This window comes from Psammomys obesus, unplaced genomic scaffold (assembly GCF_907164565.1).
Source record: "Psammomys obesus unplaced genomic scaffold, mPsaObe1.curated_primary_1811, whole genome shotgun sequence".
In the NCBI taxonomy this organism is placed as follows: Eukaryota; Metazoa; Chordata; class Mammalia; order Rodentia; family Muridae; genus Psammomys; species Psammomys obesus.
In genome coordinates this window covers 259,720-284,767 of record NW_026585698.1, presented here as the reverse complement: position 1 = coordinate 284,767, position 25,048 = coordinate 259,720, and the positions used below count along the sequence as shown (strand labels likewise).

The 25,048-nt window shown below is 50.0% G+C and overlaps 1 protein-coding gene across 1 annotated transcript in view; it reads left to right on the top strand.

Moving 5' to 3' along the window:
• Positions 1 to 25,048, top strand: part of Cdh23 (cadherin related 23) — a 349,868-nt gene that overhangs the window by 202,859 nt on the left and 121,961 nt on the right. Inside the window, exons 12-14 of the mRNA XM_055598837.1 lie at positions 693 to 698; positions 2,571 to 2,720; positions 3,145 to 3,303. Of these exons, the coding sequence (XP_055454812.1) occupies positions 693 to 698; positions 2,571 to 2,720; positions 3,145 to 3,303 (315 nt within the window). The remainder of the gene's footprint in view (positions 1 to 692; positions 699 to 2,570; positions 2,721 to 3,144; positions 3,304 to 25,048) is intronic.

Below are 25,048 nucleotides of genomic sequence, written 5' to 3'. Positions count from 1 at the left end.
ATGGCTAGGAAACCAATGCCAAGGAGGAGCTGCAAGAGGAGGAAGAGTGTGCTTCTGTTCGTGTCAATTTGGGAGGTATAGGTGTCTGTACACAAAGAGATCTCCCTGTCAGCGTGGGCCCCTGTGGGCGAGGACCTGAGAACAGAGGGGCCATCTCTGGAAAGAGACATGAAAAAATTGGAACATTTTCCAATTTTCTGGCTCTCCTCTCCTCCTTCTCGTCTTCCTCCTCCTCCTTCTTGTTCTTTGTTTTTTGCATGTTAGGAAATAAAAAGATGGCAGTGGGAGGGGAGGCTGATTTCTGCAGGGTTTCTATCCAGGCTTCTAGAAGCAGACTGTGGGGACATGGCCCCTCACTCCACAGCTTACTCTAATGTCATCTGGGCTGGAGGACAGCATAGAGAAGAGCATGCATGCCCTTCTGTGACCTTACTTTCCCTACATTGTCCCATGCCCGTGCTCCACTCTCTTTAATTTTTCTTCCAGTACTACCTCAGCTGTGGACTCTGAGGCCTCAGAGTTCTGTCCCTGTGGGCTATGGGCTAGATCCTGGGATCCCTTTCAGCCCCTCTCCTTTACCCTGACCAGCAATTCACTGCCTTCTCTCTCTGTTTTCTTCTTTCCCACCTGTGTGGCTCTCCCTCTGGCTCCTCCTTGTCTCCACCTTTTTGACTGACCGTTTCTCCTGACAGAACTTGGTAAGTGAGGCTTGGCAAGAGAAGGGAGGGCTGGGGGCTAGGGTGGAGTTGGGAGCATCACAGAGAACTTCTTCTGCCCTAGCAGTCACAGTCCAGACACCCCTCACCCTCTCAGGCCTGTGAGTAATGTGGTCAAGAGGCCAGAGTTCAGGGGAGAGGGGCATTAGTGTCACCTATTTAAAACTGTCACACTCCATTGCCTTTGGCTATTAGTGTCCTTTCAGGCATTTAATTGGTCTCTTCCAGCTGGTGGAATGGATCCTGCCAGAGAGACCCTAAAATTCTGTAACTGAGGAGGCCCAGGGTAACACTGTCCATACAGTAGTCTCCAAGAAGCTGTTCTGGGGTAGGGGCCCTGGGGTGCTCCCCACAACCTGCCTTGACCCCAGAATAGGCTGAAAAGAGCTGACATCACTTGCCCCCATATCCTGTTCACAGTCCCTATTCCAAGGACAGTCACAGTTGCCCCTGGCTCTGAGAACAGATGTACACAGTGCCTTACCTTGCCAGTCCAGTGAGATGCCCACCTACTGGGCTCTAAGAGGCTCAGGACCAGCCTCTGGCTTCTGCACTTCCTCAGAATTCCTGTCCTGGTGCGAGGGACCAGGTCAGTTCTGCATTAAAAAGCTTCCGGGGCCAGAGATGCCTAGTGGTTCCCTTCTCACAATGAAGAGCTTGCAGAGGGGAGCTCTCCCAAATCCCAGCTCCATGATTACTCTGTTGCCCTGTGTTCAGCCACAAGGGTCCGTCCGCTCGGGTGGAGCATTAGATGGATGGGTTACATAGGAGCCAGAGACTCAGGCTGGTGACCACTGGACAGCTGTAGCCAGGGCCAGACAGACATTCCTGATAGGGTACACACCCCTTGGAGAGGAATTCCCCATGAAGCAGGAAAGACCAAACTCAGACAGCAGACTCCACCTCCGCTTTCAGCCTTGGCTCCACCCCCTGAGCTGAGTGAGAGCATGTGATTCTGAGCCCTGTCACCCCCCTGAACCTTCTTGCTTAGTATGCATGAGGCCCTAAGGGAAAAAAGTGACCAGGGTAAAACACTGAGATACAATAAAAGACTGCACACCGAACCCCAAAGCAATGGGCTAGAGCTGCTGATGCAGCCCCAGTGTGAGTCTCTGGAGTGCATGGCACACAGCAGTGGTTTTGTCACTCAGATTCCTGGGTTATCTCCACGCCATGCATAGCAGCCCAGCAGTCTCCCTGACATATTTTTCCTGTCGTCTTTGGGTCCCAGGCAGCTGTAGCCACCTCATTTTTTTTTCTTTCACCACTTTTCACTTTTTCCCTTTCCCTTCATCTCCCTCTGTATATATATTTTTTCCGTTAATTTTACATTTTATGTATTTAGTCTGTGATGAAAATCTGCACATACCACAACACGCATGTGGAGGTCAGAGAACAACTTTCAGGAGTTAGTTCTCTCCTACTCTGTGGGCCTTGGGGATCAAACTCATGTTTTTGGGCTTGGTAGCAAACTCATTTACCCTCTAAGCACTGAGCCATCTCTCTGGTACTCCCCTTGGGTTTTAATGCTGGCAGATTCCTCTCCCCTTTGGCATCTTTCAGTTGATAAAGTTCCAGGAGGTGAGAAAGGAGCTAGATGTGGAGAAGGGCACTTAGTATGTGACAGGATGACAGAAAGAGACAAAGGAGACTCCTTTGGCCTTAGAGGTGGCAGCTGAGCTGGCAATCATTAGCCAGGGGGAGGGCTGAAAGACCCTCCCAGCCCATACCTCCTCCACTGCACTACAAAGCAATGTTGCTGCCTCAACCCTCCAGCACCCTCTACTCCTCCAACTAGGCTCTAACCTGAGACCTTCTGCATCTTTTCCAACTGTCTTCTTCACTTCCACCCAGGGTCTGAACAGCATGTTTGAGGTGTACCTGGTGGGAAACAACTCCCACCATTTCATCATCTCCCCAACTTCCGTCCAAGGAAAAGCAGACATCCGCATCCGAGTGGCAATTCCCCTGGACTATGAGACTGTGGACCGCTACGACTTTGATGTAAGTTCCCTTCACCATCTCCTTGGACCACCTGGGGAATTTGAAAAGGAGTCTGGGGAGGGTAGAATAGCATCTCCTTAAGTCCTACCTCCCAGTTCTTCTCATCTCCCTAGTGATCTGTCTCACAGAAGCAACAGCAATGGTGGGACTAAATCCTCAAGGAGGGCAAGGATATGCCTAGGAACAGGGGAGAATTTACCAGATCCCCCTCTGGTATCCCTGTGACCCTTTCTGGCCACCCCAGCCTCCAGCACCCCTCTGTTCCTGAGGAAGGCTCTGAGAAGGGATTCATAGGAGATAGTTGTCATGGGCCTTCTTTAGCAGATGCTCAGGGTTAGAACCAACCAAAGCACAGAGAGGTCTTACTGAAGCAAAGGCTCCAGATACACATCAGAGTTCATGTGGCCCTCCTCTGCTCCCTTAGCTCTTTGCCAATGAGAGTGTGCCCGACCACGTGGGCTATGCCAAGGTGAAGATAACCCTCATCAATGAAAATGACAACCGGCCCATCTTCAGCCAGCCACTCTACAATGTCAGCCTGTATGAGAACATCACCGTGGGGACCTCTGTGCTGACAGTCTTGGTAAGTCTCCATGTTCACAGGAGCCATAAGCTCTTGGATAGTCCCAGGAACTGAGCATCTGTGTTTCAGGTGGCCTAAGTGCCCGGAGGCTGCTGGTTGGTGAATGACGTTGTCCAGACTCTCCTTGAAACAGGGAAAATGGACAAGCCTGTGTAGAGATAATATGGGGAAGGAGACTTCAGTTTTCTTTCTTTTCTCTGAAATGCATCCCATGTAGTCCTAGAAACGCCATCTAATCAGTGGGATGGGTGTTGGCCATCTATGAGGAGAATGTCCCTCTCTTTCTGAGTAGACCAGGCTCCTTGAAGCTGCCCAGGAAGCCTCTGTTGCCCTTGCCCTTTGACAAGCAGCCATCCCACCTGCAGCTAGAGGGTATATGCCAGTCAAGGTCCTCAACTGCAAGAGACAGAAACTCTTACACGGTTTAAGCAAGAAAGTATTAGCTCATGTAACTTGACAGTAGAAGTGAGTTCAGACATGGCTGTATCCAGGTGTTTACATAAATAATAATCTATTATTAGCATTCAGATTAGCTTTTTTTTTTTTTTTTTTTTTTTTGCAGTGTCTGAGAAGGACACAACATCTCCAGATTTCTTATCAATGCTAGTGGGGGGAAATAATTTCTTCAGTAGCTTCAACCAGTGTCCCAGAACTGATCTCAGGACATTAGTCTTGGCACCAACTGTCATCATTCTGACATGCCAGCTGTGGGTCACACTTCCTAGTGGAGCTAGGACTTATGAGTTGGTTCTGTTCAGATTATATGGGCTGACAATGCAAAGGAGGCATCTATTATAAATTCGAATTGGCCGCCGACCCCATCTATATAGTAGATGCTGCTATAGAAGCCCAGGGTCTGACCCATCATAGTCTTTTAATAAATGTTAAGTTACCACATGCCCATTCCTGTGCAGGAGAGGCCTACAGAGGCCTTGCTGCCACTTCTTGCTCCAAGCTGACGTTGCCTGCCATAGCAGGCCCCCACCATCAAGTGTGTTTACTCTGCAGACAGATGGTCTGGAGCAACACTAAGCCCCCTGGGCCTTCCCATCTGACAGTTAATAATATTTCAAACAGATGTTTAGCTAGTCAGGCCATCATATGGAAACCATGAGTCTGCTGTGGCTGTTCTCTGAATCCACTGCTTCCCAGCCCAGGTCTCCTCCAGCTTTCACCACAGTACATCAGCAATATATTACCCATTACCTTGGGCTCCTGGACCTTCCTCTAGCCTTCTAGGCCCAACCCAATAAGATGTATGAAAGGCTCCAGCCTCCTGGACTCAAAGGGAGTGTGTGTCTCACACACCACGCAAAGTCTAGGGGAAGGGTGCCAAGGAGTCTGTGATAAAGGAACCAGGCAGGGGATAGCGACCATGTCCATAGGTCAAAAACCATGTGACAAAGAATTCTAGTATGTGGTCCAGGCCTAGTGTTATTGGGGCACTCATTCATGTAATCCTTGCTGGGAGCAGAATTCTGTTTGCATCTGATGTTCCTGTAAATGAGCATTTTTTCAACCTTTCTGATACTGTGGCCCTCTAATATAGTTCCTCATGTTGTGGTGACTCCCAACTAAAAAATTACTTTGTTACTACTTCATAACTATAATTTTGCTACTGTTACAAATTGTAATGTAAATATCTGACATTCAGGATATCTGATATAGGACCCCTGTGAAAGGGTCGTTTGACCTCCAAAGGGATCAACACCCACAGGCTGAGAGCCACTGCTGTAGGCAGCAGGATTGTTTGGAACACCTGTAGAGCAGGGCTGAACTTGAGGTATAAGCCCAACAGTATGTCAGTCTCTGATGAACGGGAGTTAAGCCCTTCAAACTGGACATATCCAGAGCATTAGTAGGCCTGAGCCTGCCGAAGACCTACCTAGTCCCATCTCTAGTCCTACTCACGCTTCTCCCTGCCTTCTCAGAGCTGCTGAGGGTCCGTACACACGGCTGCCAGAACTGGCCAGCCAATGCCTTCTTGCTTCCCCACATCCCTCTCAGCCCCACTCCCACCCAAGGGCTCCACCACGAAGCTGTTGACCTGGTGATACACTGTGGATCTCAGTCTCCTATTTTTGCTAAAGGCTGTTCTGTCCCTGTTCCTCCAAACCTGCATTCATGTCCTCTGCCTTCATCTGCAAAATGGGCAAAACACCCATGGTTGGAGACAGAGGATGCAAATGCAGGCATGGGCGACTCCCACCGGCATCTCTCTGTCACCTTACGGTGCTGCCTCGCTCCTGGCAGGTAGCGGGTTCACTGACCGCACCCCACATTACTCCCTCTTTGACCTCCCAACTCCAACCCTCACATTTCCGCCCCACCCTTATCTTCTAGCCATCTGGCCATGTTGGCCAGTCTACCTTTAGATCTCAGTCCCCCCTTGCCTTGTCTGCCTCAGAAGGGGCCACAGTACAGCTGCCTGCTCGGAGACTATGAAATTCCTTCTCCCTGACCTTTTCCAGTGTTATTAAAATGTTTCATGGGCAGTTGTGTCAGGAAAAAAAGTGCAAAGAAAAAGGAAGATGTTTTAATTTGCACCACAGGCTTAGTGGAGCCTGCTCAAGGGGCTTGCCCAGCCCCCACTCTGTCAGAGCTCCGTTTCTGCAGCTGGTTCCCTGGGCTAGAAGTGATGGTGAAGCAATGATGTGATGGTGGCCAGGGAAAACTGCTTGTTACGACCAGTCTGCACACCCTTGCTGGGCAGGAAGAGCCTGACCTCTCATTTCTTTGTTGGCTGGGTTTTTGTAGTCAGGTTTATAGAATCGGTTTCTCTTCACTCTGGAGAAAGAGACTAAGGACCTGGAGGTCAAAATATGACCTTGAGCCCAGTTCTGGTTTCTTGCTTGGGTCATCTTCCGGGGACACTTCCCTGCTCAGTGCATCTGCTGTGAATCAAAACAGGTGGGTTGAGTGGCTGAGGCTGCTGCCAGATCTAGTGCCCAGGGCACTTTTGCTGGGGACAGGGAGTGATGAACAACTGGGATGGCTCTTGAGGACCAAGACCTATGTCCCTGGACTCTAACTGCCACAGCAGCAATAATCCTACTGAGGCCCCACTGTAACCTACAAATAATGTGGCCATCATTTCCTACCTGTTAAGTATCTTCTATCATTGTCATTTCCCAATGAGGAAACTAAGGCTGGGTGTGGAGTAAGTGACTTGCTCAGAGTCCCAGAGCTACTAGGCAGCCTCACATCTTGAGCAAAAGATAAGCACAGAGGGACTGTGCTGGACCACTGAATCCTTACAGCAGCTTCAGAGCTGAGGTCAGAGCGGAGCCAGGGGGAACTCTGTAGGCCCCAGAGAACAGGCTGCAAGGTCACCCCCAGGTGGACCCTCAAAACCCTGTGTCACCATCAGAATTTCTACCCCTGGGGCCAGAGTGGAGACCATCAAAGAGGCATGCGACTGTGCCCAGGGAAACAGGGATCTCAGGGTAGCCCAGTACTGCCTATATCAGAAGACTTCTGGGACAGGGTATGGCAGGGTGTCAGGAAGGCCTGGTAGGGTTTGGGGGTGCCACAGGATGATATGAGAGGGTGGGGGTGAATGTAATCATTCCTTGATTCAATAGCTCTTTGTTGACTGCTTGCTACATGCTAGACACAGCCTGAGGAAATGGCCCTGAAGTAGACATTAACAGATGAGCAGGGAAGAGGAGAGAGCGAGAACAGCATGTGCAAAGAGCCTGTTGCTGGACTAGGGAGTGGTGTGCAGGGGGTTGGGGGGTAGGGGGCTGCTTCATGGGGGCCAGAGCCCTCAAGTGTCTCTCTTCATCGCAAAGTGACATTTACTCCAATGTGCCCATTGGACTGATGATCAGATAGTATAGTATATCAAACTACTTCTATGCCCTTGCCTGTTCTCTGTGGGAGGCATTTGGGAGACCCTGCAAGGAGCCAGCCTAGCTGTAGCAGCTGGGAGACAAGACTTTCAACTGTCTGTGTGTGGTGTTCCCCGGTAGGGAGGGGGAGGGAGCTGAGGATGAACGGGATCTGGGAAGCCAGCCACCCCTGGAATGTACCCGAAGGACAGTGCAAGTGTCTCTGCCTGCCACAGGGGTTGGAGGCAGCAGGGGACAAAAGAGACAAAGTGAAAGCAGGCAGCGAGCAGGCACGTGAGAGCCCTGGTTGGGAGGTCACTATAGCCCTGTCCAGGCTAGGGTACCACCTCCCAGCAGACCAGGAGGCAAAGGCAGTTCACTCAGATGAGGCTACTGTGATCTCTGAGTCACAAGGCACCCAGAAGAACCTAGAACTCTGTTTCCCTGTGGCTGGCCACTTTCTCTAGACTCGGCTCCTTTTCCTACACAGTGAGAAAGAGTTGCCACCTTGACTGCCAGTGTCCCCACGGTGGTGACGTGGGTGTGAATGGTACAGGATATACATATAGGGCCTTATATTAATTATGGTTGGCCTATCTGCCTCCCTGAGAACTGAGGGCTAGCCTAGGTCTACCATGGTAGGCTTGGTAGTCACAAGCCATGAGACCTCAGTTTCCTCGTCTGATCTTAGGGAGGCTTTCTGTCCGCTGGGGAGTGTGGTTGTAAGGATGAATGAAGTGGTTCCTGTGGAGCCTCAGTTCATTCAGGAGAGACCCTGGCCAGACCAGTGTTCTTAGCAGAGACTCCTGCAATACAGGCCTCCACCAGGTACCTCCTTTGGAGTCCTGGTCTTGCCCTAGCAATGCAGGATCTAGGTAGTCACTGAGCCTCTGGGCCCCATTGACATGCAAGGAGGATTTCACTCAGCCCCAGAGGCAGGGACAGCACCCTGGCCGGCTGGTCTCACTCCCACATACATGCTTCTCTCTATCCAGCCTCTCTCTGGAAGCTCTGTTAGGAAGCCTGTGACCTAGACTTCCTAAGGCTAGAACTAACCAGATTTTTCCCCATCAAGCTGGCTTTTCCACCCTGCCAGTTAGCACAGCCTCTATGATCTCTGTCCTCTTCTCTGCCTCCTCCCCACAATTATCAGACACTACTGGTACACAAGAGAAAGGAGGAAGTGATGTCACTGCCCCAGGCTAGCCTTGGTGGAAACCAGATTCCATCCTGTACAGTCAAGCTCTGAAGGCAGACTTTTAATACAGTGGGCTACTCCTATCAGCTGCAAAGCCTGGCTTCCAACTCTGTGGCTGCCAGACCCCCAGCCTGCAGGTTCAGGAGCTCCCTGCTCCACCCCACCCCTGCTCTTAAACCCAAGAAATTGAACTTAGAGCCTAGGCAAGAGATCTGAGAAGGATGTCCCTTGCCTGTACCTCATGGAGTGCTCCCTAAAACTCATCTCAGGTCCTTACTGTCCCCCTATCCCCAGGAAGAGGGCACATCACTCCATAGCCTCAGTGGGGCCATTCTGGAACTTCAGTAGTAAGATGCTGGCTAAGAACAAGGCTCTGAAACCAGAGACCTAAGTTCCTGTCCTAGCTTTGCTGATGGCTGAGCCTGACTCCATGCAGGTCCGGTCCCCCAGACTCCAGAATGTGCTGTGGAGGTAACGAACTAATACTCATGTCACAGTTAGGAGACAGGACAGGGCTGGAGAGATGGCTCAGTGGTTAAGAACACTGGCTGTTTTTCAGAGCACCTGGGTTCAATTCCAGAGGACCATGGCTCACAATAGTCTATAGCTCCAGCTCCAGGGGATCTGACATCCTCTTGAAAGCACTGGCTCCCACACTTTGGGTCTCTGGATCTCTCCTTGTCCCACCTTCCACTGACTTCCCTGGGCTCCAGATTTCCTCCCTTGGCCAACTACTATGCTTATGTCAGCTACAGGAGCCCAACACTCAGGAGCCCAGTTTCAAGGGGCCAAACAGAGGAAAGCAAAGCCAGTGAGATAGAGTAAGATTCCTGGTGCTGTAGGGTGGGGCCTGTGCTGTTGCCCAGGAGCAGCAAAGGTTGCTGCACTGCCTTAACTTAAAATTCTTCCTGCTGTTTAAGCAGGGCCCCTCAGCTCCTGCTGCACAGGCCCTGCTCACCATGGAGCTTGCTCTGGCTATAAGAGTTGTCTAATTCCTCACTTAAAGAAACTCAGGGGCCCTCCACAGCTTTCACCACTCCTGCATTTGCCAGCAGGAGTGGCCAGTCGTCAGCCACCACTCACTTCGTGCCTGCTCTGCCCACAGGCTACTCCCTCTGTTCACACAAAGCTTTTTTCTGCACTGATTGCCACATTAGTAATCTACCCAAACTGGGCTACGGCCATATCATCACACTTGCGGATTCTGTGGCCAGAGTTAAAGAAATCCTCCAGGGCTGGTGACCCACTAGCAGGACCTGGAGTGTTCACCTCCATATGAGCCCTCCTGGAGAAGCAGAACATCCCAGTCGGCTCTAGACCAGTGGTTCTCAACCTTCTGGAGGGTGTCAAATGATCCTTTCCCAGGCGTCATGTCACCTACAACCATCAGAAAACACCAAGACTTCGATTTCATTACATTATGATTCTTAACAATAACAAAATTACTGTTATGAAGTAGCAATGAAAATAATTATGTGGTTGGGGGTCAGCACAACAGAAGATGTTGTATCAAAATGTTGCAGCATTAGAAAGGCTGAGAACCACTGCCTTAGACACTCACTGGCAGCTGAGTTTAAGCACTCTGAACATCAATGCCTCTGCAACCAGGCCTTGGCTGTACCCCTCACACCTACTCTCTCCTGCATCCTAGACTCTTCATCCTCTCTCATATCCTCAGCCTTCCCTCACTTTGTTGATCCTATTGACTGAAAGAGCCAGCCCACTGTGCCCACCTCCAGCAAGAAGCCCTCTCTTCCTGGTAACCAGCACACACCCATCTCTCCTTTCATGCTCCGTCTCCCTCTCCCAGGTCCTCACCTGCTCCTTGACAGGTATCGTCACCTGGCTCTGCATCACACAGTAGGTTTGAGTTCTATGTGAGTGGGTGGGGGATCTAGGGTAACTTGCTGGAGGTGTGTGGCAGGAGAAAGGGTTACCAAAGGCGTCATGGGAAAACCAAGGCACAAAGAAGGTAAATAGTGTATCCTAAGTTACTCAGTAAGTCAATGGATTTTTTTTTCTTTTCTTTCTTTTTTTTTTTTTTAACTTGAATCCTTTTCTGTGCTGGATGTCAGATAATTTCTGTGTAACCCTAGGCCAGTCTTGCCCCTGTCAAGGACTTGGGTTTTTGTTCAGCCCAAAAAGTTCACCTGGACATCTTCTGATGCTTCCTCCCAGGTCAGACAGGGCTTCAAAGAGGCAGGGTAAAGGCCAGGAACCAACGCTAGGGCATAGAGGTGGAGGGAGACAGAGTACAAGATGGGCTACCAGTTACTGGAGAGCATGATGAGAAAAGAGGGTGGAGGGTGACCTTTCTGCACCCTGAATGGGGAGAGGGGACGTCTTTCTCTCCACATAATCCCCTCTCCCAGCTTATCTGGGATCTGGGCTTCACCATTCTCTCCAGGTGAGTCAATCATACCCACCTTGGTGCCCCCCTCCCTCAACTGAACAGGTACCTTCAAAAGGCTCACATAGAGAGAAAGCTTTCCATGGGGCCCACAGACAGCGCAGAAAATTGCCTTTCTTCTTCCAGTACTCCTCTAGGGCAGGCTGCTGAGCCCCTGGGTTCTGGACTCATCCTTTGTGTCGTGACAGAGTTCCTACCTTAATAGTATGAGGGGGTCTCCTCAGGGTCACAGTCCAGGGCCTACAATGAACAAGTGATACTAGAGGTATGCCAGTGTCTGTCTAAGGTGTCCATCAGCTGTCCCAGGCTTTCTAAAACAGCTCAGCTCCCTGTTTCTGATAACACTGGTTCGACTTGATTCTACCATAGCATAAAGCTGCCAGCAGACATCACAACATGAATTATTAGTCAGGGAGACTGCTTACTCAACCCAATGGGTAGGCCCCATCTGGATAGTTTACAAAATCCCCCAAAAGACAGGGGGGGTCAACCTTGGGAAGACAGTCCTGCTATGTTAGCTTGTAAGCCCCCCCCCCCACTCCTCAGTGGGCCTTCCCACAGGCCCATTCTGATTCCCTACCCCCACCCCACCCCCACTGCCACCCCTTACCACTGGCATCTTAATTGACCTCCTTGTTCTGGAAGCCCTAGAGACTCCAGCTGTGCTTAAACAGAACAAAATCTCTTCCAATTTCCCCACCGTTTAAAAGAAAATTGAATTCTTTATCTACAGCCTGGGGAGGGGGAGAGGAGAGGAAAGGAGGAGGGAAGGAGAAAAATAGGAAATAGCAGGTCACTGGCCCTGCTTCCAAGCTGGCCCAGAAGCCTTTGTAGACACACTGGTCCTTCCCTTTAGAGGCTGCCTAAGGCTGTCCTTTAGGAGTCCCTTTGGTGGGTTCTTGGTTCATGTCCTGTTAGAACATGTGGTGAGGGGAGCTGAGCTGAGAAGGCTGAGCTTCTGACAGTGATTGACAGGTTAGGGTTCCTCTGGCTGTCAGGCCTCAGTGCTTCTGCCTGTGTTTATCTTCTTAATCTAAATATCAATCCTAAAGCCAAAATAGGATGGAGTGCAAGGTAGGATAGGTACTCCAGAGAGTTCTGGATGGGGTGGGATGGGTTTGCAGGAAAGAAAGATGTGAGAAGGGGTTTTCAGGGGGATTTCAGGATCCCGGGCTGAGTTATGGTATTAAGCCAGGATTCCCCCACCTCTGCTCAAGTACACCGATCTGGCTGGCATAAGATCTTATGGTTTTCGGAGAATAAGCCTTTCAGTGAATTGATTTTTACCAAACTGACCCATTGCTGTCAAGCTCTACAGAGCTGCACAGCTTCTGTCACAGGTGTCCCAGAACTGGCCAGCCTCAGTATGAGGAGATGCTGGTGGCCACTGGTCTCTGCCCAGATGTCAAAGCCAAAGGATACTCAGTAGCATCTCAGGATTGGTAACTGGATCCCAGGAGCTCAGTGACTGTTGAGCACATCATCCCTTCTGTAACACAGAAGACACAGATCCAGGGATGCTGGGACCCGAGCAAGGCAATGAGCTCCAGAAAAGCCAAGCCAAGACTGTAACTCCATCTGTGTGACCCCAAGCCCTCTGCCCCACTCCTCTCCTTGTCAGGGCTGTTGTAGTTGCCTGAGTTCTGCAAAAGTAGGGCAACCCACGGTGAGCTTGAGCAGTTCCCTCACCAGGGACCTTGGTATCCTCTTCTGGAAAATGAAAGGCCTGGGCTGGATGATCTCCAAGCCTCACATGCTGACATGTGATCACCTGTCCCCAGACAAGTCCCCTCTTGCACCTAGAGCTTCAACTCAGAAATAACCCTTCTATACGCTGGCCACTGATCGTTCCTGCTCAGGCAATTGCACTAAGAACACGGGAGCAAAGAAAATGGACCCCCTGGGCAAAGGGACAGAGGGTTGCTATAAAAGTGGCCAGGACTGGAACGAGTTCATAAAGACTGCAAACCAAAAGCCTGAGCCAGGGCCTCCTGGGCTAGGTGCTGGGCAGGTTCCGAGTCCTAGCTGAGTTGACTAGAGTGCTGGGCAAGTAGAGACACCAGGGACTCAATTGAATCTGTCTAGACAGCAGCTGGAAGAATGGCTTGGGGTAGACTCAGGAGTACATGGGCATGTTTGGGAGAAGCAGAGCTGGGTCTGTGGGCTGAGTAGAATGAGCCAGCTGTGCACCTGTAGGTGGTGTGGGAGCCATGCTTCCTTTGAGCTTATCTCTAGGGTGGCTCCCAAGTCCTTTAGGTGCTGACATACCTAGTATTTTTTCAACTTTATTTTAGTGTTTTTTGTTTTGTTTTGCTTTGTGTTTGAGACAGGATCTCACTATATAGTCCTGGCTGGCCTGGGAGTTACTACGTAGACCAGGATGGCTTGAATTTTACAAGCTTCCTGACTCTGCCTCCCGGTGGTTGATCTTAAAAGCATGTGCCACATGGGGCCATCTAGCTTCATGACCCAAGGACATGCCTGTATGTCCTAATGCCCCCAGTATTTTCTATTTTATGCTACTGCACATAGGTATTTCTTTTAATGTACTGTGACCCTAGTTTCTAAACTAGATTCTAGATTCCTTTTTGCTTCTCTGGGCATCACTGGGTGAGGGAGAATGGAGTGGGAGCACACATTTAATATAGTAGTATCCAATCTGTAGCCCATGAGTTGCAGAAACATGCATGTACTTATGTTGGATGAGTTTGTGATATGAAATTTTCATCTGTAAAATTCATGTCTGAGACACATGCAATCAAACCACAGAGGGAAAAATCACACACACACATGCACACACACACACACACACACACACACAGTCTCGTCATGTTTTAAAAAGTTTGTGGCTTTGTGTCGGGGCACATTCATAGATATCCCAGGCCATGTGCAGCCTGTGGGCCACCAGCTGGGCACACGTACGCTAAACTGACTTCATGAGCAACTACTGGAGGCTGACCCGGGTGCAGCACCCCCTCTGCCATCCGATGATGGTGGTGATAACAGGCTTTCATCCAGCCTTTGGCCACCAGCTTTATTCTCGTCCTGCTACTTCTGAGCTGTGGCTTTAAATGGCATTTGCTTTATCCCAGCAATGACCAGTATAGCTGCCAGCAGCAGACATCCCCAACAATTGCTTATACAGACTGAAGTATGTTCGTCTCCCATATAAAAGAAGTACAGTGGTGAGGGACCTTGGGCGGCTCCTTCAAGTGTTCTTCCTCATCCATGTAGGAAGGAAGAAGTGAAGAAAGTCTCTTCCCTTCCCCCAAATTTTTAGATTTAAAACTCTTATTTATCTGCATGTGCACCTGTATGTGGGTTGGCACCTGCAGAAGCTAGAGGAGGCGTCAGACCCTCTGGAGCTGTAGTTTCTGGAAGTTGTGTGCAACCAAGCATTAGTGCTGGGACTCTGGGCCTCTACAAAAGCAGCAATGGCTCTTAGCTGCTGAGCCATCTTTCCAGCCCCCACCTCCCCTTCCTATTCAGAGTTTTTAGAAATAGCTTGAACACTTTTTTTTTTCCATTTTATTGGCCCAAACTGGGTCAGGTGGCAGTATTTATCTGCAAAGAAGGCTGGAAACATTGTCCTTCCCACTAGTATTGTACCTCCTTAAAAAGAAAAAAAAAAGATATGATTGCTATTAATTCAATAAGAAAGATGGCTTGGATGCCTAGTGTCTGTCAAATAGCCTCTGAGCACTCCAGTTTCCTCTCCTGGGGAGCAGCAGAGATGATGCTTTCCTCTAGACTTGTGAGAGTGCGATGGGTAATGCAAGCAGAGAGCTCAGCATAGCGCCGGGTACAGGGAAGAGCTTGCCTAGTGACAGGCACACGCTTGACGTTGCCTGTGTCACACGATGCCTTCTGTGAGCATCATCTCATCATATCCCTACCTATGACAGCTTAGTGAGGCCAAAGTGCACCTCCTTGTTATATAGAGAAGGGAGCTGGCCAGATCGCAGCAGTGGATGACGGCCTGAGCTTATGTCTCTAGGCTATGGATAGCCTTCCCTTAATGAACATCTCAGACTCTTTGATGAGACTGGACCTCTCCCTGTGGAACTGGAAAAACCTAAAGATAGGCCGGGAAATGTGGCTCAATTATGCTTCCTTTGAGAGTACAGGGACCTGAAGTTCAATTCCCAGAACGGTGGATGGGGTAGGGAAAGCCTGGTATAGTGGCCCATAGTCATAAACCTAGCCTGGGGTTGGGGTGGAGGGCATTGGGAAACAGAGATTGACAGATCCCTGAGACTCACTGACCAGCCAGCCCAGCCTATTTAAGTTCCAGCCCAGTGGGAGACTGTCTCAAAAACCAAGGTGGCAAGCCTGCCCTCCCACCCCCACGCAGGACTGACAGCTGAGGTTGAGGGTCCTGCCCCCATATACATGTACGTGTGCATAAACATGTACATACAAACACATACACACACATACACCTACCTCTCATGGGGCCATGAGATAACTTTCACCTTGTATGACAGATCTCTGTTATACAGTGGATCTCTGTTTACCTATCTACCAACTTCTGCATGCCAGCAGACATCTTCCCACCAGCGGAGAACTCACACTGGACAGAAGTCCACTGTGGTCTCCAACTGTGTGCAGTAAGTCCTTACAAACTAGAATTAGAAGATTGGGGTCTTGGACTGGTTGAATGATCAGGGACATTTTGCTCTATAAGCCCCAGTTGCCTTCTCCCAGCATCTACAAAATGAGAACACCACTGACTCTCTATCTTTGAAGCCCGGTTTAAAATAGTGGGCTTTTCAAACCTTTCAGGCTACTTTGACAGCTTTCTGGGAATGCGGAATAGAGTGGGGAAGCCGAAAGGTCATGAGTCTGGGATAGGACTGCGTCTTGGTCCCTAACAGGCACAAGATGCATCCCTGGGTTAAAAGCCCTGGGAGAGCAAAGGGGCTGAGGCTACAAACCCTCTGCTAAGCTCAGATCGGGGGTGACACACACTCCCCAGCATGAACTTTGACCTTAATTTCTCGTGTCATGTGCGACTGTAAAATTCATTAGGGCCTGGCAGGTGGAGTGATGGAGGTGTCAGGCAGGCAATCGCGTGAGTATTTAATCTATCAGATGTGATGCTTGCCATTTAGTGAGCCAACCAGAGAATGTAGAATCGATATGTTCATTAGCAACAACATGTGTTGGACCGATCAGTACACACTAATGACAGCCGCGTGGGGGCCTGTCACCCATGCATTAAATCACCTTGGAGAGAGGGCATGTCTCTGGTGATCGGTTCCCTTCCTCCACTGTCCAGATACCCCTCTGTACCTTTCCACTGGTCTAAAAGCTGTCTGTCACCGGTATAGCCTGCAGAGGTGGGGCAGAGGGTGGATGATTCAGGGAGCTAGCAGTAGCACGGGGTAGGCTACTCCTCCAGGGGGTTGATTGGACTGTCTTTTGTCTTCTATCCCATCTCCTGGGCACATGCAGTCCCTCTTAACTAAGCTTCAGATGTGTGTCTGTCCCCACACCTCTCCTGTACCCATAATCCCAGCTTGATAACAGCTGTAGAGAGGCCCAAAGTCCTTCTGATTGCAGATGTCTCTCTCTCCCCAGCCAGTCCCCCTCCCATGTTCCCAGGAAAATGGCTTTCTGTGCCCAGTTTGCTTTGCTTGTGATCAGATATGATTGGGGGAAAAAAAGTCACTCAATTGCATTTTTGTCAAACCTAAGGGCATAAGAGAAGAAAGTCTATGGAAGGGGTGAGACGGGGCTCTCCTCTTCTCCCCTCCTCCTTTTCTTCCTCCTCCCGCTCTTCTTCCTTTTCCATGTATATGTAAAAGCGACAAATCAGGGCTCAGCTCTTGGTCTGGCTTCTGATTGTAGAACACTGAGCCACTTCTACCTGTGAAAGCAGCAAGCATGCTGCCATATCCCCATCCAACCTGAGGCCTCTGTCCTAGACCAACCTTCCCCAGAAGCCACCCTGACAACTGTGGGGGTACGTGGCTTGCTGGGGAGGTGGCATCCACTAGCACTTTTGGTGTACAAGCACAATCTAGCTGGGAGATTTGGGCATGGAAGCCCAGCTCCACTCCAGCTCAGGGACCAGGAGACTAGAGTGCTGGTCCATAGAAAGTGAGAGGAGCTTCTGAAGAGGAGACTTCCCTTGTCATTCTTGCAATTCCTTTAAGCAAAAGCCTACAGGAAGAGGTAGACAGGTCCTCTGATAAAGTAGTGCCTAGGGTCCACATATGAGCTCAGAGCCATTGTTAGTAGCTCTATGGCTTCGAATGCCATTGGGATGTCACAGACACATGGGAAGGGCCCATGAGTATACTTCTTGGATGCTATGCTCGTGACCCAGCTATTTAGCATGAGTGCTGGTTCTCAAAAACTGTGGTAGTGATGTCAGTGATGTGATAGGAAGGAAGGTGTCCTGGAGCTGCCCCTTAGCAGGACAGCTGCCTCCTGTCTGGGGACATGGAGACTCACTGAGAGGTCCCGAGTCACCCTGAGGATGGGGTCTTGTCTCAGAGAGTTTGTATCTGGTGTTGGGTCCCTAGAAGAACTGTTTGGCCACTGGCTCCATCTGGCTGGCTCTGGCTCCCAACTCCGTCTCCATGCGATTGCAGCCTCATCTGTGGCCTTCAGCAGGCAGGTATCAGGAACTAGCTGGCCTATTTCTTAGCTCCTGTCAAAGTACAGGGGTAGCAGGGCAAGCTTTGCAGAGGGCTCCTGGGAGGAGACTCTTCTAACCCCTAGAGCCGCACAATTCTGCCTCTAACTGCATAAGCCCTTCTTGGCTCCTCCAAGTGTACCTTGCAAGGACACTGCTGTTGCACTTAAAGCCCAGACAGATAATCTGCTATGATCTCAACCTTAACTTACTTACACTGGCCAAAGCCATTTTTCCAAGGCCACATACCTTTGAGGTTATGATATGGACATGCCTTCAGGGGCCACCACTCGCAAATGTGACTTATATAACAAAAGGGACAACTGGGTAAGATATTGTGCTGAGGACATAGGGGCTGGCCATGCAACCTAGTAGTTCTTCCACAGTGGGCTTTTCCTATCTTCCCCCATGCCCCACACCCACCTTCCCCATCCACCTCTCTCCAACCTCATCTTGCATCTCTATCCCGGGACCATGGCCTCTTCAGCTGGGCTCACTGCAACCACCCTGAAATGCCTTCCCCACCCATCAGGGTTCACTCATTCCTGAGGACCTCATCTCACCACTGTTTGCTCTTGCCACCCTTGGACTCCTAACCTCAGCCATGGTGGGACTGTTCACCTGCCATGCTCCCAGTGGTAGGAGATGCATGGTAGAGTCCAAGCTGCTTCTGGCTCTTCCCAGCTTCCTTGCTTGTCCTGTGTGGTTGGTGCTCAGATGACCATGCAGGTTCACACGGAACTGGGAAGGTTCACTTGCCAGGGCAGCAAGACCACAACCATGGGCATCCCAGACTGGGTCCCCTGGTGAGGCAAACTGAGGCACAGGACAGGGAGTGACTTCTCTGAACCACATAGCCAGTTTAAGACAGAACCTCTAATGGACCCAAGTTCAAATTCTGGCTCTGCCACTGCAGTCCACTGACTTTACCAAGTCACTTTGTCTCCCTGGGCCTTAGTGACTAACCTGAAAAACAGACATGATAATGGGGAGAAAATGAAAAACAGACTCACTTGAGTGTGCCTAATGCATAAACAGTCAACCATCTATTGCTTAAAACTATAATCACTGAGAATGTTTTTAAAAGTAGAAGGTTTGGAAAATGCCAAGTACTTGCCTTGCAAACATGAGGGCCTGAGTTGACGACCCTTGTATCCCCACAAAAGCCAGGTAGGGGACACACACCTGCAACCCTAGTGATGTAGGGTGGTGGAGAGGGTCAATCTGGCAAGTCCCAGTGAGAATCCTTGTGTCAAAGAGAAAGGGTGGGAGATGCTCCTGAATAACAACACTCAAGGCTGCCCTCTATCCTCTACACGTGAGCACACACACGCACATGGATGCTCAAGTGCGCACATGCACACACGCACGTGCGACACAGAAAGCGGACGAGGCTATAGGCCGTCTCTTTGTTACTGGCAGCCCACTCCGTCTTGTAATACACTCAGCAAACCTAGTTTCTTTCTTAACACACACATCCACAAAAGGTACAATTCTTTATACAGGCCACATGCCTTTTGGCCGCTCCATAAGAGAATCTCGGCCGGCAACACTCTAAGATGCCAGTGCCTTGCTTAACCTCTCTGAGCCTTGCTTGCCTTATCCATAAAGTGAGGGACATGTTAGCAGGAGGTCAAAGTGTGCATTTCTCAGAACGGGGGTGGGGAGTGCTGTTCTGGCCGTCGACACCAGCAGAAGTTTTCACCTGGGACCCCTCCTTACCTTACTGCTTCTCATCAAGGTAGATATCAAGTTATTGCAGACGTGGGTCCTGCTGGGCCCACATACTTGGCTATCCCTCTACCTTTAAGTCGCCCCACCCCTACCGCTGAACAAGAGTCCCTGGGGACCTCCAGGCAGTTGGCATACTCTGCTCCTGTCCCCCCTGACAGCCTTTGACACGGCATAATTGCTTCCCCATGACAACTCCTTTAAGTTCAGAGCTGCTGGCTAGAGCAATTTGCTCCCCATCAATTTTTATTTCCAGATTTTAAAATAAAGGGAAATAAGGCAAGTAACCCTGGTACCCAGGAACCAGCACTGTACATGCAATGGACAGGTAGGAACAATGCCTCAAGAATACTGCCAGCCGCCCTTCCTGCATGTGGGAATGACATCTTGATAATCCAGCAGGGTGGGCACCACCTTCATCTTGACTGTGCAGCCTGGGAATCGGGGAGGCTGGGCTGAGGATGCTTGTGTGCAGGGAACTGCAGAAAATGTGCTTAGAACTGGGATAGGGAGGGGTAAGGATGAAGCTTGATGGAGTGCTTGCCTAGCATGCACAAAGCCCTGGGTCCAGTTTCCGTCATTACATACACCAGATGTTTCTGTGCATGACCTGTAATCCCAACACCAAGGGGTACAGGCAGAAGGATCAGAAGTTCAAGGTCACTCTTGGCTACATAGCAAGTCTGAAGACAGCCTGGGATACAGGAGACTACGCTTAAAAAAAAAAAAAAAAAAAAAAAAAAAGAAGGCCAGCTCCACTTGGAGCATAGTTTCTGTGTGTCAGACACAGCAGAAAACACCCTTCATGAATTGTTTTCATCAACCCTTCACAGCCTCGTGTGATGGCAACGCTATTGTCCCCTTTTCATAGATAAGAAAACTGAGGCTCAGGGTGGATGTTATAGTGGGTTTCCTCCTTCTCACCTTCCTTTTCCTATATTCCTAGGATGTCTCCATCCTTCTCCCTCTCCCCTCTCCCTTTTTTTCTCTTGGCTCACCCTTCCACTGTCAATCTTTCCTCCTGAGAAAACCATCTCCTCAGCACCTGAGGCTTCAGGTTTGTCTGCTGAGTAGGATCTCCCAAGTCACTACCTATAATCACTTTTCTTTCCAAGTGAGTTTGTCGCGGCCTCAAGGGACAGGTGCTTCGTGGGTTCTATGTGGCTCTAAGGGAACTAGGAAGGCTCAGAACATGTACCAGCAAGTCAAACCACGCTCTTCCCACAGCATGCTGTTGACTCCCTTGAATTCAGCCCACCCAGCCTGCACCACACTAGCCTCTTTCGCCTTCCTTGTGTCCTAGGAACCTGTGCTCTCCCAGGCAGCCAAAGTAAACCTGACAAAAGGAAACAGTTTACAAATGGTGAGGAGGCATGGAAAGAGCCCTCCTAACAGAGAATGTTGCCAGTCCTGGGTTCATAATCCAGGACCAAGCCCCACTGAGTGACAAGAAGAGGTCACAGGGGCTGGGTAGGAGGCAACACAGAAATGGAAAGATGGATCAGGGATGCCTGGGCAGCACACAGACCCTAGCCCAGGTAATGCTCAGATCCATAGCTGGTCACAGATTGTACCACCCTGAAGTGGTATCTTCATCACTGTGCTTAGCCAAAAATCCCTGTCAGTAACCTTCGTGCCAGTCTTGTCTTGAACTCACCAGGGACAAGCATTTTCCTCACCCTCAGACAGTGGAAAGCTTAGCAGGGACAGCAAATTTACTGGAGCACAGATTTCGTTGATAGCAGCTCTAGGAAGTCTAGATAAGAGAGGTGCAAAAGCCCTGGAGCGTTCAGTGGCAGGGTCATAATGTCTGACATGGGCGTTGGTGACAGTGCAGTAGCTGTTGCTCCAACACAAGGTACAGAAAGCCTTTCCCACTTTATCTGGAGCTCCCATCACTCAGGCACTCCCTTTCCTGTTTTCCACTGGTGGATTCTGGGCTTCCGGCTCCAGCCTCCTCAGTAGCATGCCTTGCTCCAAACCCCCTACAGATCAGAAGGCCCAGACTAGGCACCAGAGGCTTTCTTAAGTATGTATGTCTCTTTCCCCTTTGTGTAGAGCCTGTGTCATTTTCTCTGTGACCTCTGGTCACCTTCTAGTTCTAACTCTCTAGGCCACCCACTGTTTGATCACTCAGACTCCTAACATTTTCCTCAAAGTCACCATCATTAGCTCTTCTTCCATGAAATATGGCCACCACTGAGAGGCACACAGGGAGGCTGCAGCATCCTGCCATACTTGACCTCTGCCCACCACATGGCCGTGGCCTTATGGCCATATCCTCAACCCCACATCATTTGAGTTGAATAATAAATTCCCCAATATACTATGCACTGCCACAGAAGCATGGAGAGCCTGGGTGTCTCCTGGCTATAACCTTCTACCTAGGATGGTTATTTGCTTCTTTGGTGGGAGGGAGTGTGGTACATAGAGGGCTCTATACTCTCAGGTTCCTCCAGTAGATCTTCCTCCCACCTATGCCAGCATTTCTAGTCCTACACCCTGAATTTCTCGGCAGAGCCCTGCCATTCTCACTTGGTTTGAAGAGCTGCTCCAAGGGCCTAGGTGATGATGAATGTGAAAAGTATTACTGTGCAGCACGAGGGCTCAGTGGAGCTGTTTAAAAATGCATTCTGCCATGTAAATTTCTGCTCCATCAATCCTCATGACATGTCAAACATTGCTATTGTTTCCTGAACAAATTGTGCCTGGTGCCCTTCTCTGCAGATCTGTGCATGAGAGCAGAACTGCGCACGACGCCTGCTAAGTTGCAGGGACCCAATGCTGCCTGCAAGGTAGCCTGGCAGCTGGGCCTGCTGGGCTTCAGAGATGAAGCCCCTGTACACACGTTCAAGGAGTCTGGACATGCACACGTGACTAGAGTGCAGGTGTTGGGTGAGGAATGACTGTGTGTGTGTGTGTGTGTGTGTGTGTGTGTGTGTGCGCGCGTGCGCGCGCCTATAGGCATGCTGGGAGAAATATCCAGGTTGCTGGGAGAGGCAGGGAGGGGAACACTTGAGACTAAAGAGGAGTGTGTGCATGTTTAATCTGTGTGGTTCTGTATTAGTAACCTGGGAGTTCTCTGTCTGCCTGTGCCAGAGCAAAAAAAAATTAAAAAAAAAAATAAAAAGAAAGAGAGATAAAGAAACAAAGAGGAAAAAAGAAAGAAAGAAAGAAAGAAAGAAAGAAAGAAAGAAAGAAAGAAAGAAAGAAAGAAAGAAGAAAGAAAGAAAGAAAGAAGGAAAGAAAGGAAAGAAAGAAAGGAAGAAAAGAAAGGAAATAAAGAAAGGTATTTCTGGAAATAGATACAAGGGAAAGTCAGGCTACTGGGAAGTAGGTCTATTTGAGACCCAGAGAGAGGGGGAGAAAGAAGGGGTGTATGTATAAAGACTTAGGGAGATGCAGAAAGGGAGAAGGAATAGTGAGGGACAGCTTTGAGGCTAACCTAAAGGGGCTGAGGTGTTGGCTTGGGTACAGATGAGAGGCCTGTGCCAGCAAGAAAAGAGTCAGATATGAGAGTGTAACATCCAGGAAGGGTGGGGCTGCGTTTAGAAGAAGGTCCAGAGTATGGCCATCTAGGGCTGGTGAGAGCAAGTGGGAGTCAGTGGGGTCTATGGCTCAGCAATAGCAGATTAACATTAACAAGGCCAATAAAGAGCCACAGGGAGATACAAGGACAGCTGTGTGGGGATGTGTGAGGAGAGGGTGCTGGCAAGGTGGGGATCCTAGGGTAGGATACTTGCTGCAGAGCAGACTAGCAGAAGGGTGTGAAAATGTTCATCTCGAAGACTAGCTGGTAAAAGGGCGCTTCCAGGGAGCACGTGAGAGGACCTGCTCCTTTTTGGCATGGGAGTCCCTCGGAATCCCTCTTAGATACCGGGCTTGATGTGAGTTCTAGACCCACAGGCACAGGCAGGTCTGCATACTGGCGGGTGGGTAGGTCAGAGAGTACCAGGATGCCCCAACCCTCAGCAGAGATGTCAGGATAGATTCACAATACCTGCTGCCTTCAGGTTGGGCCTAAGACACAAATACAGACCTTACTCAAGCTTATGCAGAGCTGGAGACCATCTTCGGAAGTCAGTTGAAAGGCACCTCTTGAGGGATTCCAGGGCCCTGACTGAGGGGCTGCATCTTAAAGAGCCAAACCCTTGCTACACAAGCTGCCCCCTCAGTCAAGGCTGGGGGAACACCAAAGCCGGGCAGAGTTGCTGAGACAGGAGGAGAAGCCTGCTGTATAGACCACCTGGTCCCTCTAAGACCAGAAACACCCATATCTCCTCCCTCTGTTTGCAGGAGTGAGGTTACACACTCAAGCCCACTTCATATCCCAGCACTGTGGCTGTGTGACCTTGGGCAAGCTAACTGACCTCACCGAGCCCCAGGTTCCTTCTTTATCTGTAGAATGGGGTCCCACAGAGCTATTGGAAAGATGGAATGAAAGCATAGAAAATATTTGTAAAGTCTTTGCTCTCTAGTGAAATGCTCAAAGCAAAAAGCAAGTTGTACCACCCTCCCATCAACATACTGAGCGGAGATGCATTTCTGGCCAGTCTGGGGACCATCCCCCTCCTTCCCTAGGCTCCCCACTCACCTTGTCTTAACCTTTGGAATTTTCTCTCCGTGTGTAATTTTTTTCCTTTTCAACTGCAGCAGAAAATTACACTTGTGCTGGCATTGTCCATCATGAAAATAAGCACCATGGCCACAATCACGAAGCTCAAATGCGGAATGCACTCTTCCAGGAAAGCAGCGCAGGGCAAGGTTAAAGAGATGCCTCAGAAACCAAGAGCTCTTCACCCCCCCCCCCCCCCGGCCTAGCATAACTCTATCCCCATAGGGAATGCATGTAGGGCAGGAGCTGACCACAGGGGCGGGTGCTGACCATGGACACAAGAGCCGACCACGGGGCAGGTCCTAAATCCAGGGCAAGTGCTAACCACAAGGACAAGCTGCTGACCATGGGAACAGGAGCTGATCAAGGGGGCATGAGCTGGCCATGGAGTCAGGTGATTCTGACCCACCTTTATTCTTCCTAATCTCCCCTCAGAGGAGGAGTTAAAGATGTCCTGAGTCCAGTAGCTGTCCTCAGATACCAGGCGCCTTACTACAGAACCTCCTGCAGTTCAGATCCTCGCCAGGCCGCCCTCCTACCTAGAGCTCTCCTCTGCTATATCTCCTTGCAGCTCTATCTGTGTTCACTATCTAGCTAGTTTTTCCTCAGCCAGATAGCTCCCTATTGCAGTCGTAAGTCAGTCCCCTTTCAAAGAGGACTTGACACTTTGCCTCCAGGTAGGCCGGCCAATCTCCATCTGCCCCTCTGTCTACCGGGCCCTACCTACAGCCCCCCAGAAAGTCACTCAGCCTCCAGGCTGTGACTCATGGGCCCTTAGAAGTAGTCAGAATTTGGGGTGCTTCATGAACCCCGGGTTGCCCCTGACCAATCTGCATGGTTCCTCACTGGCCACAGGAGCACCTGCTCATGGCCACAGGCAGCAGCTAGTTGGAACTGAGCTTCTCCTTCAGCAGGAGAGAAGTATGGGCACATGAGGGATTTTTAGGACCCCTGATTATACCATGCATTCTAAGAGAGATGTAACCAAGGACTCCTGGCCAAGACTAGTGAATGTTCAGGGACCTCTCTAAGGGAAGGGGTATTCTGGGTGGGTCTTAATGGGTAGGTGAGAGTTTTAAATGAAGAGATGGAGTAATGCGTGAAGAGAGAGTTTGGGGATGCATCAGACACGATACAGCTACAGGAGTGAAGGCCAACTGGGCTGTGGCTAGCCTTGACATCAAGATATTGTTCTGGATTAGTTCATCAAGTAACAAGGAACTATTGAAGATTTTTTTAGCAGAGAACAGTCATTTTAAAAAAGATTTTTATTTGTATATTTGTGTGTTTGTGTGTGTGTGTATGTGTGTGG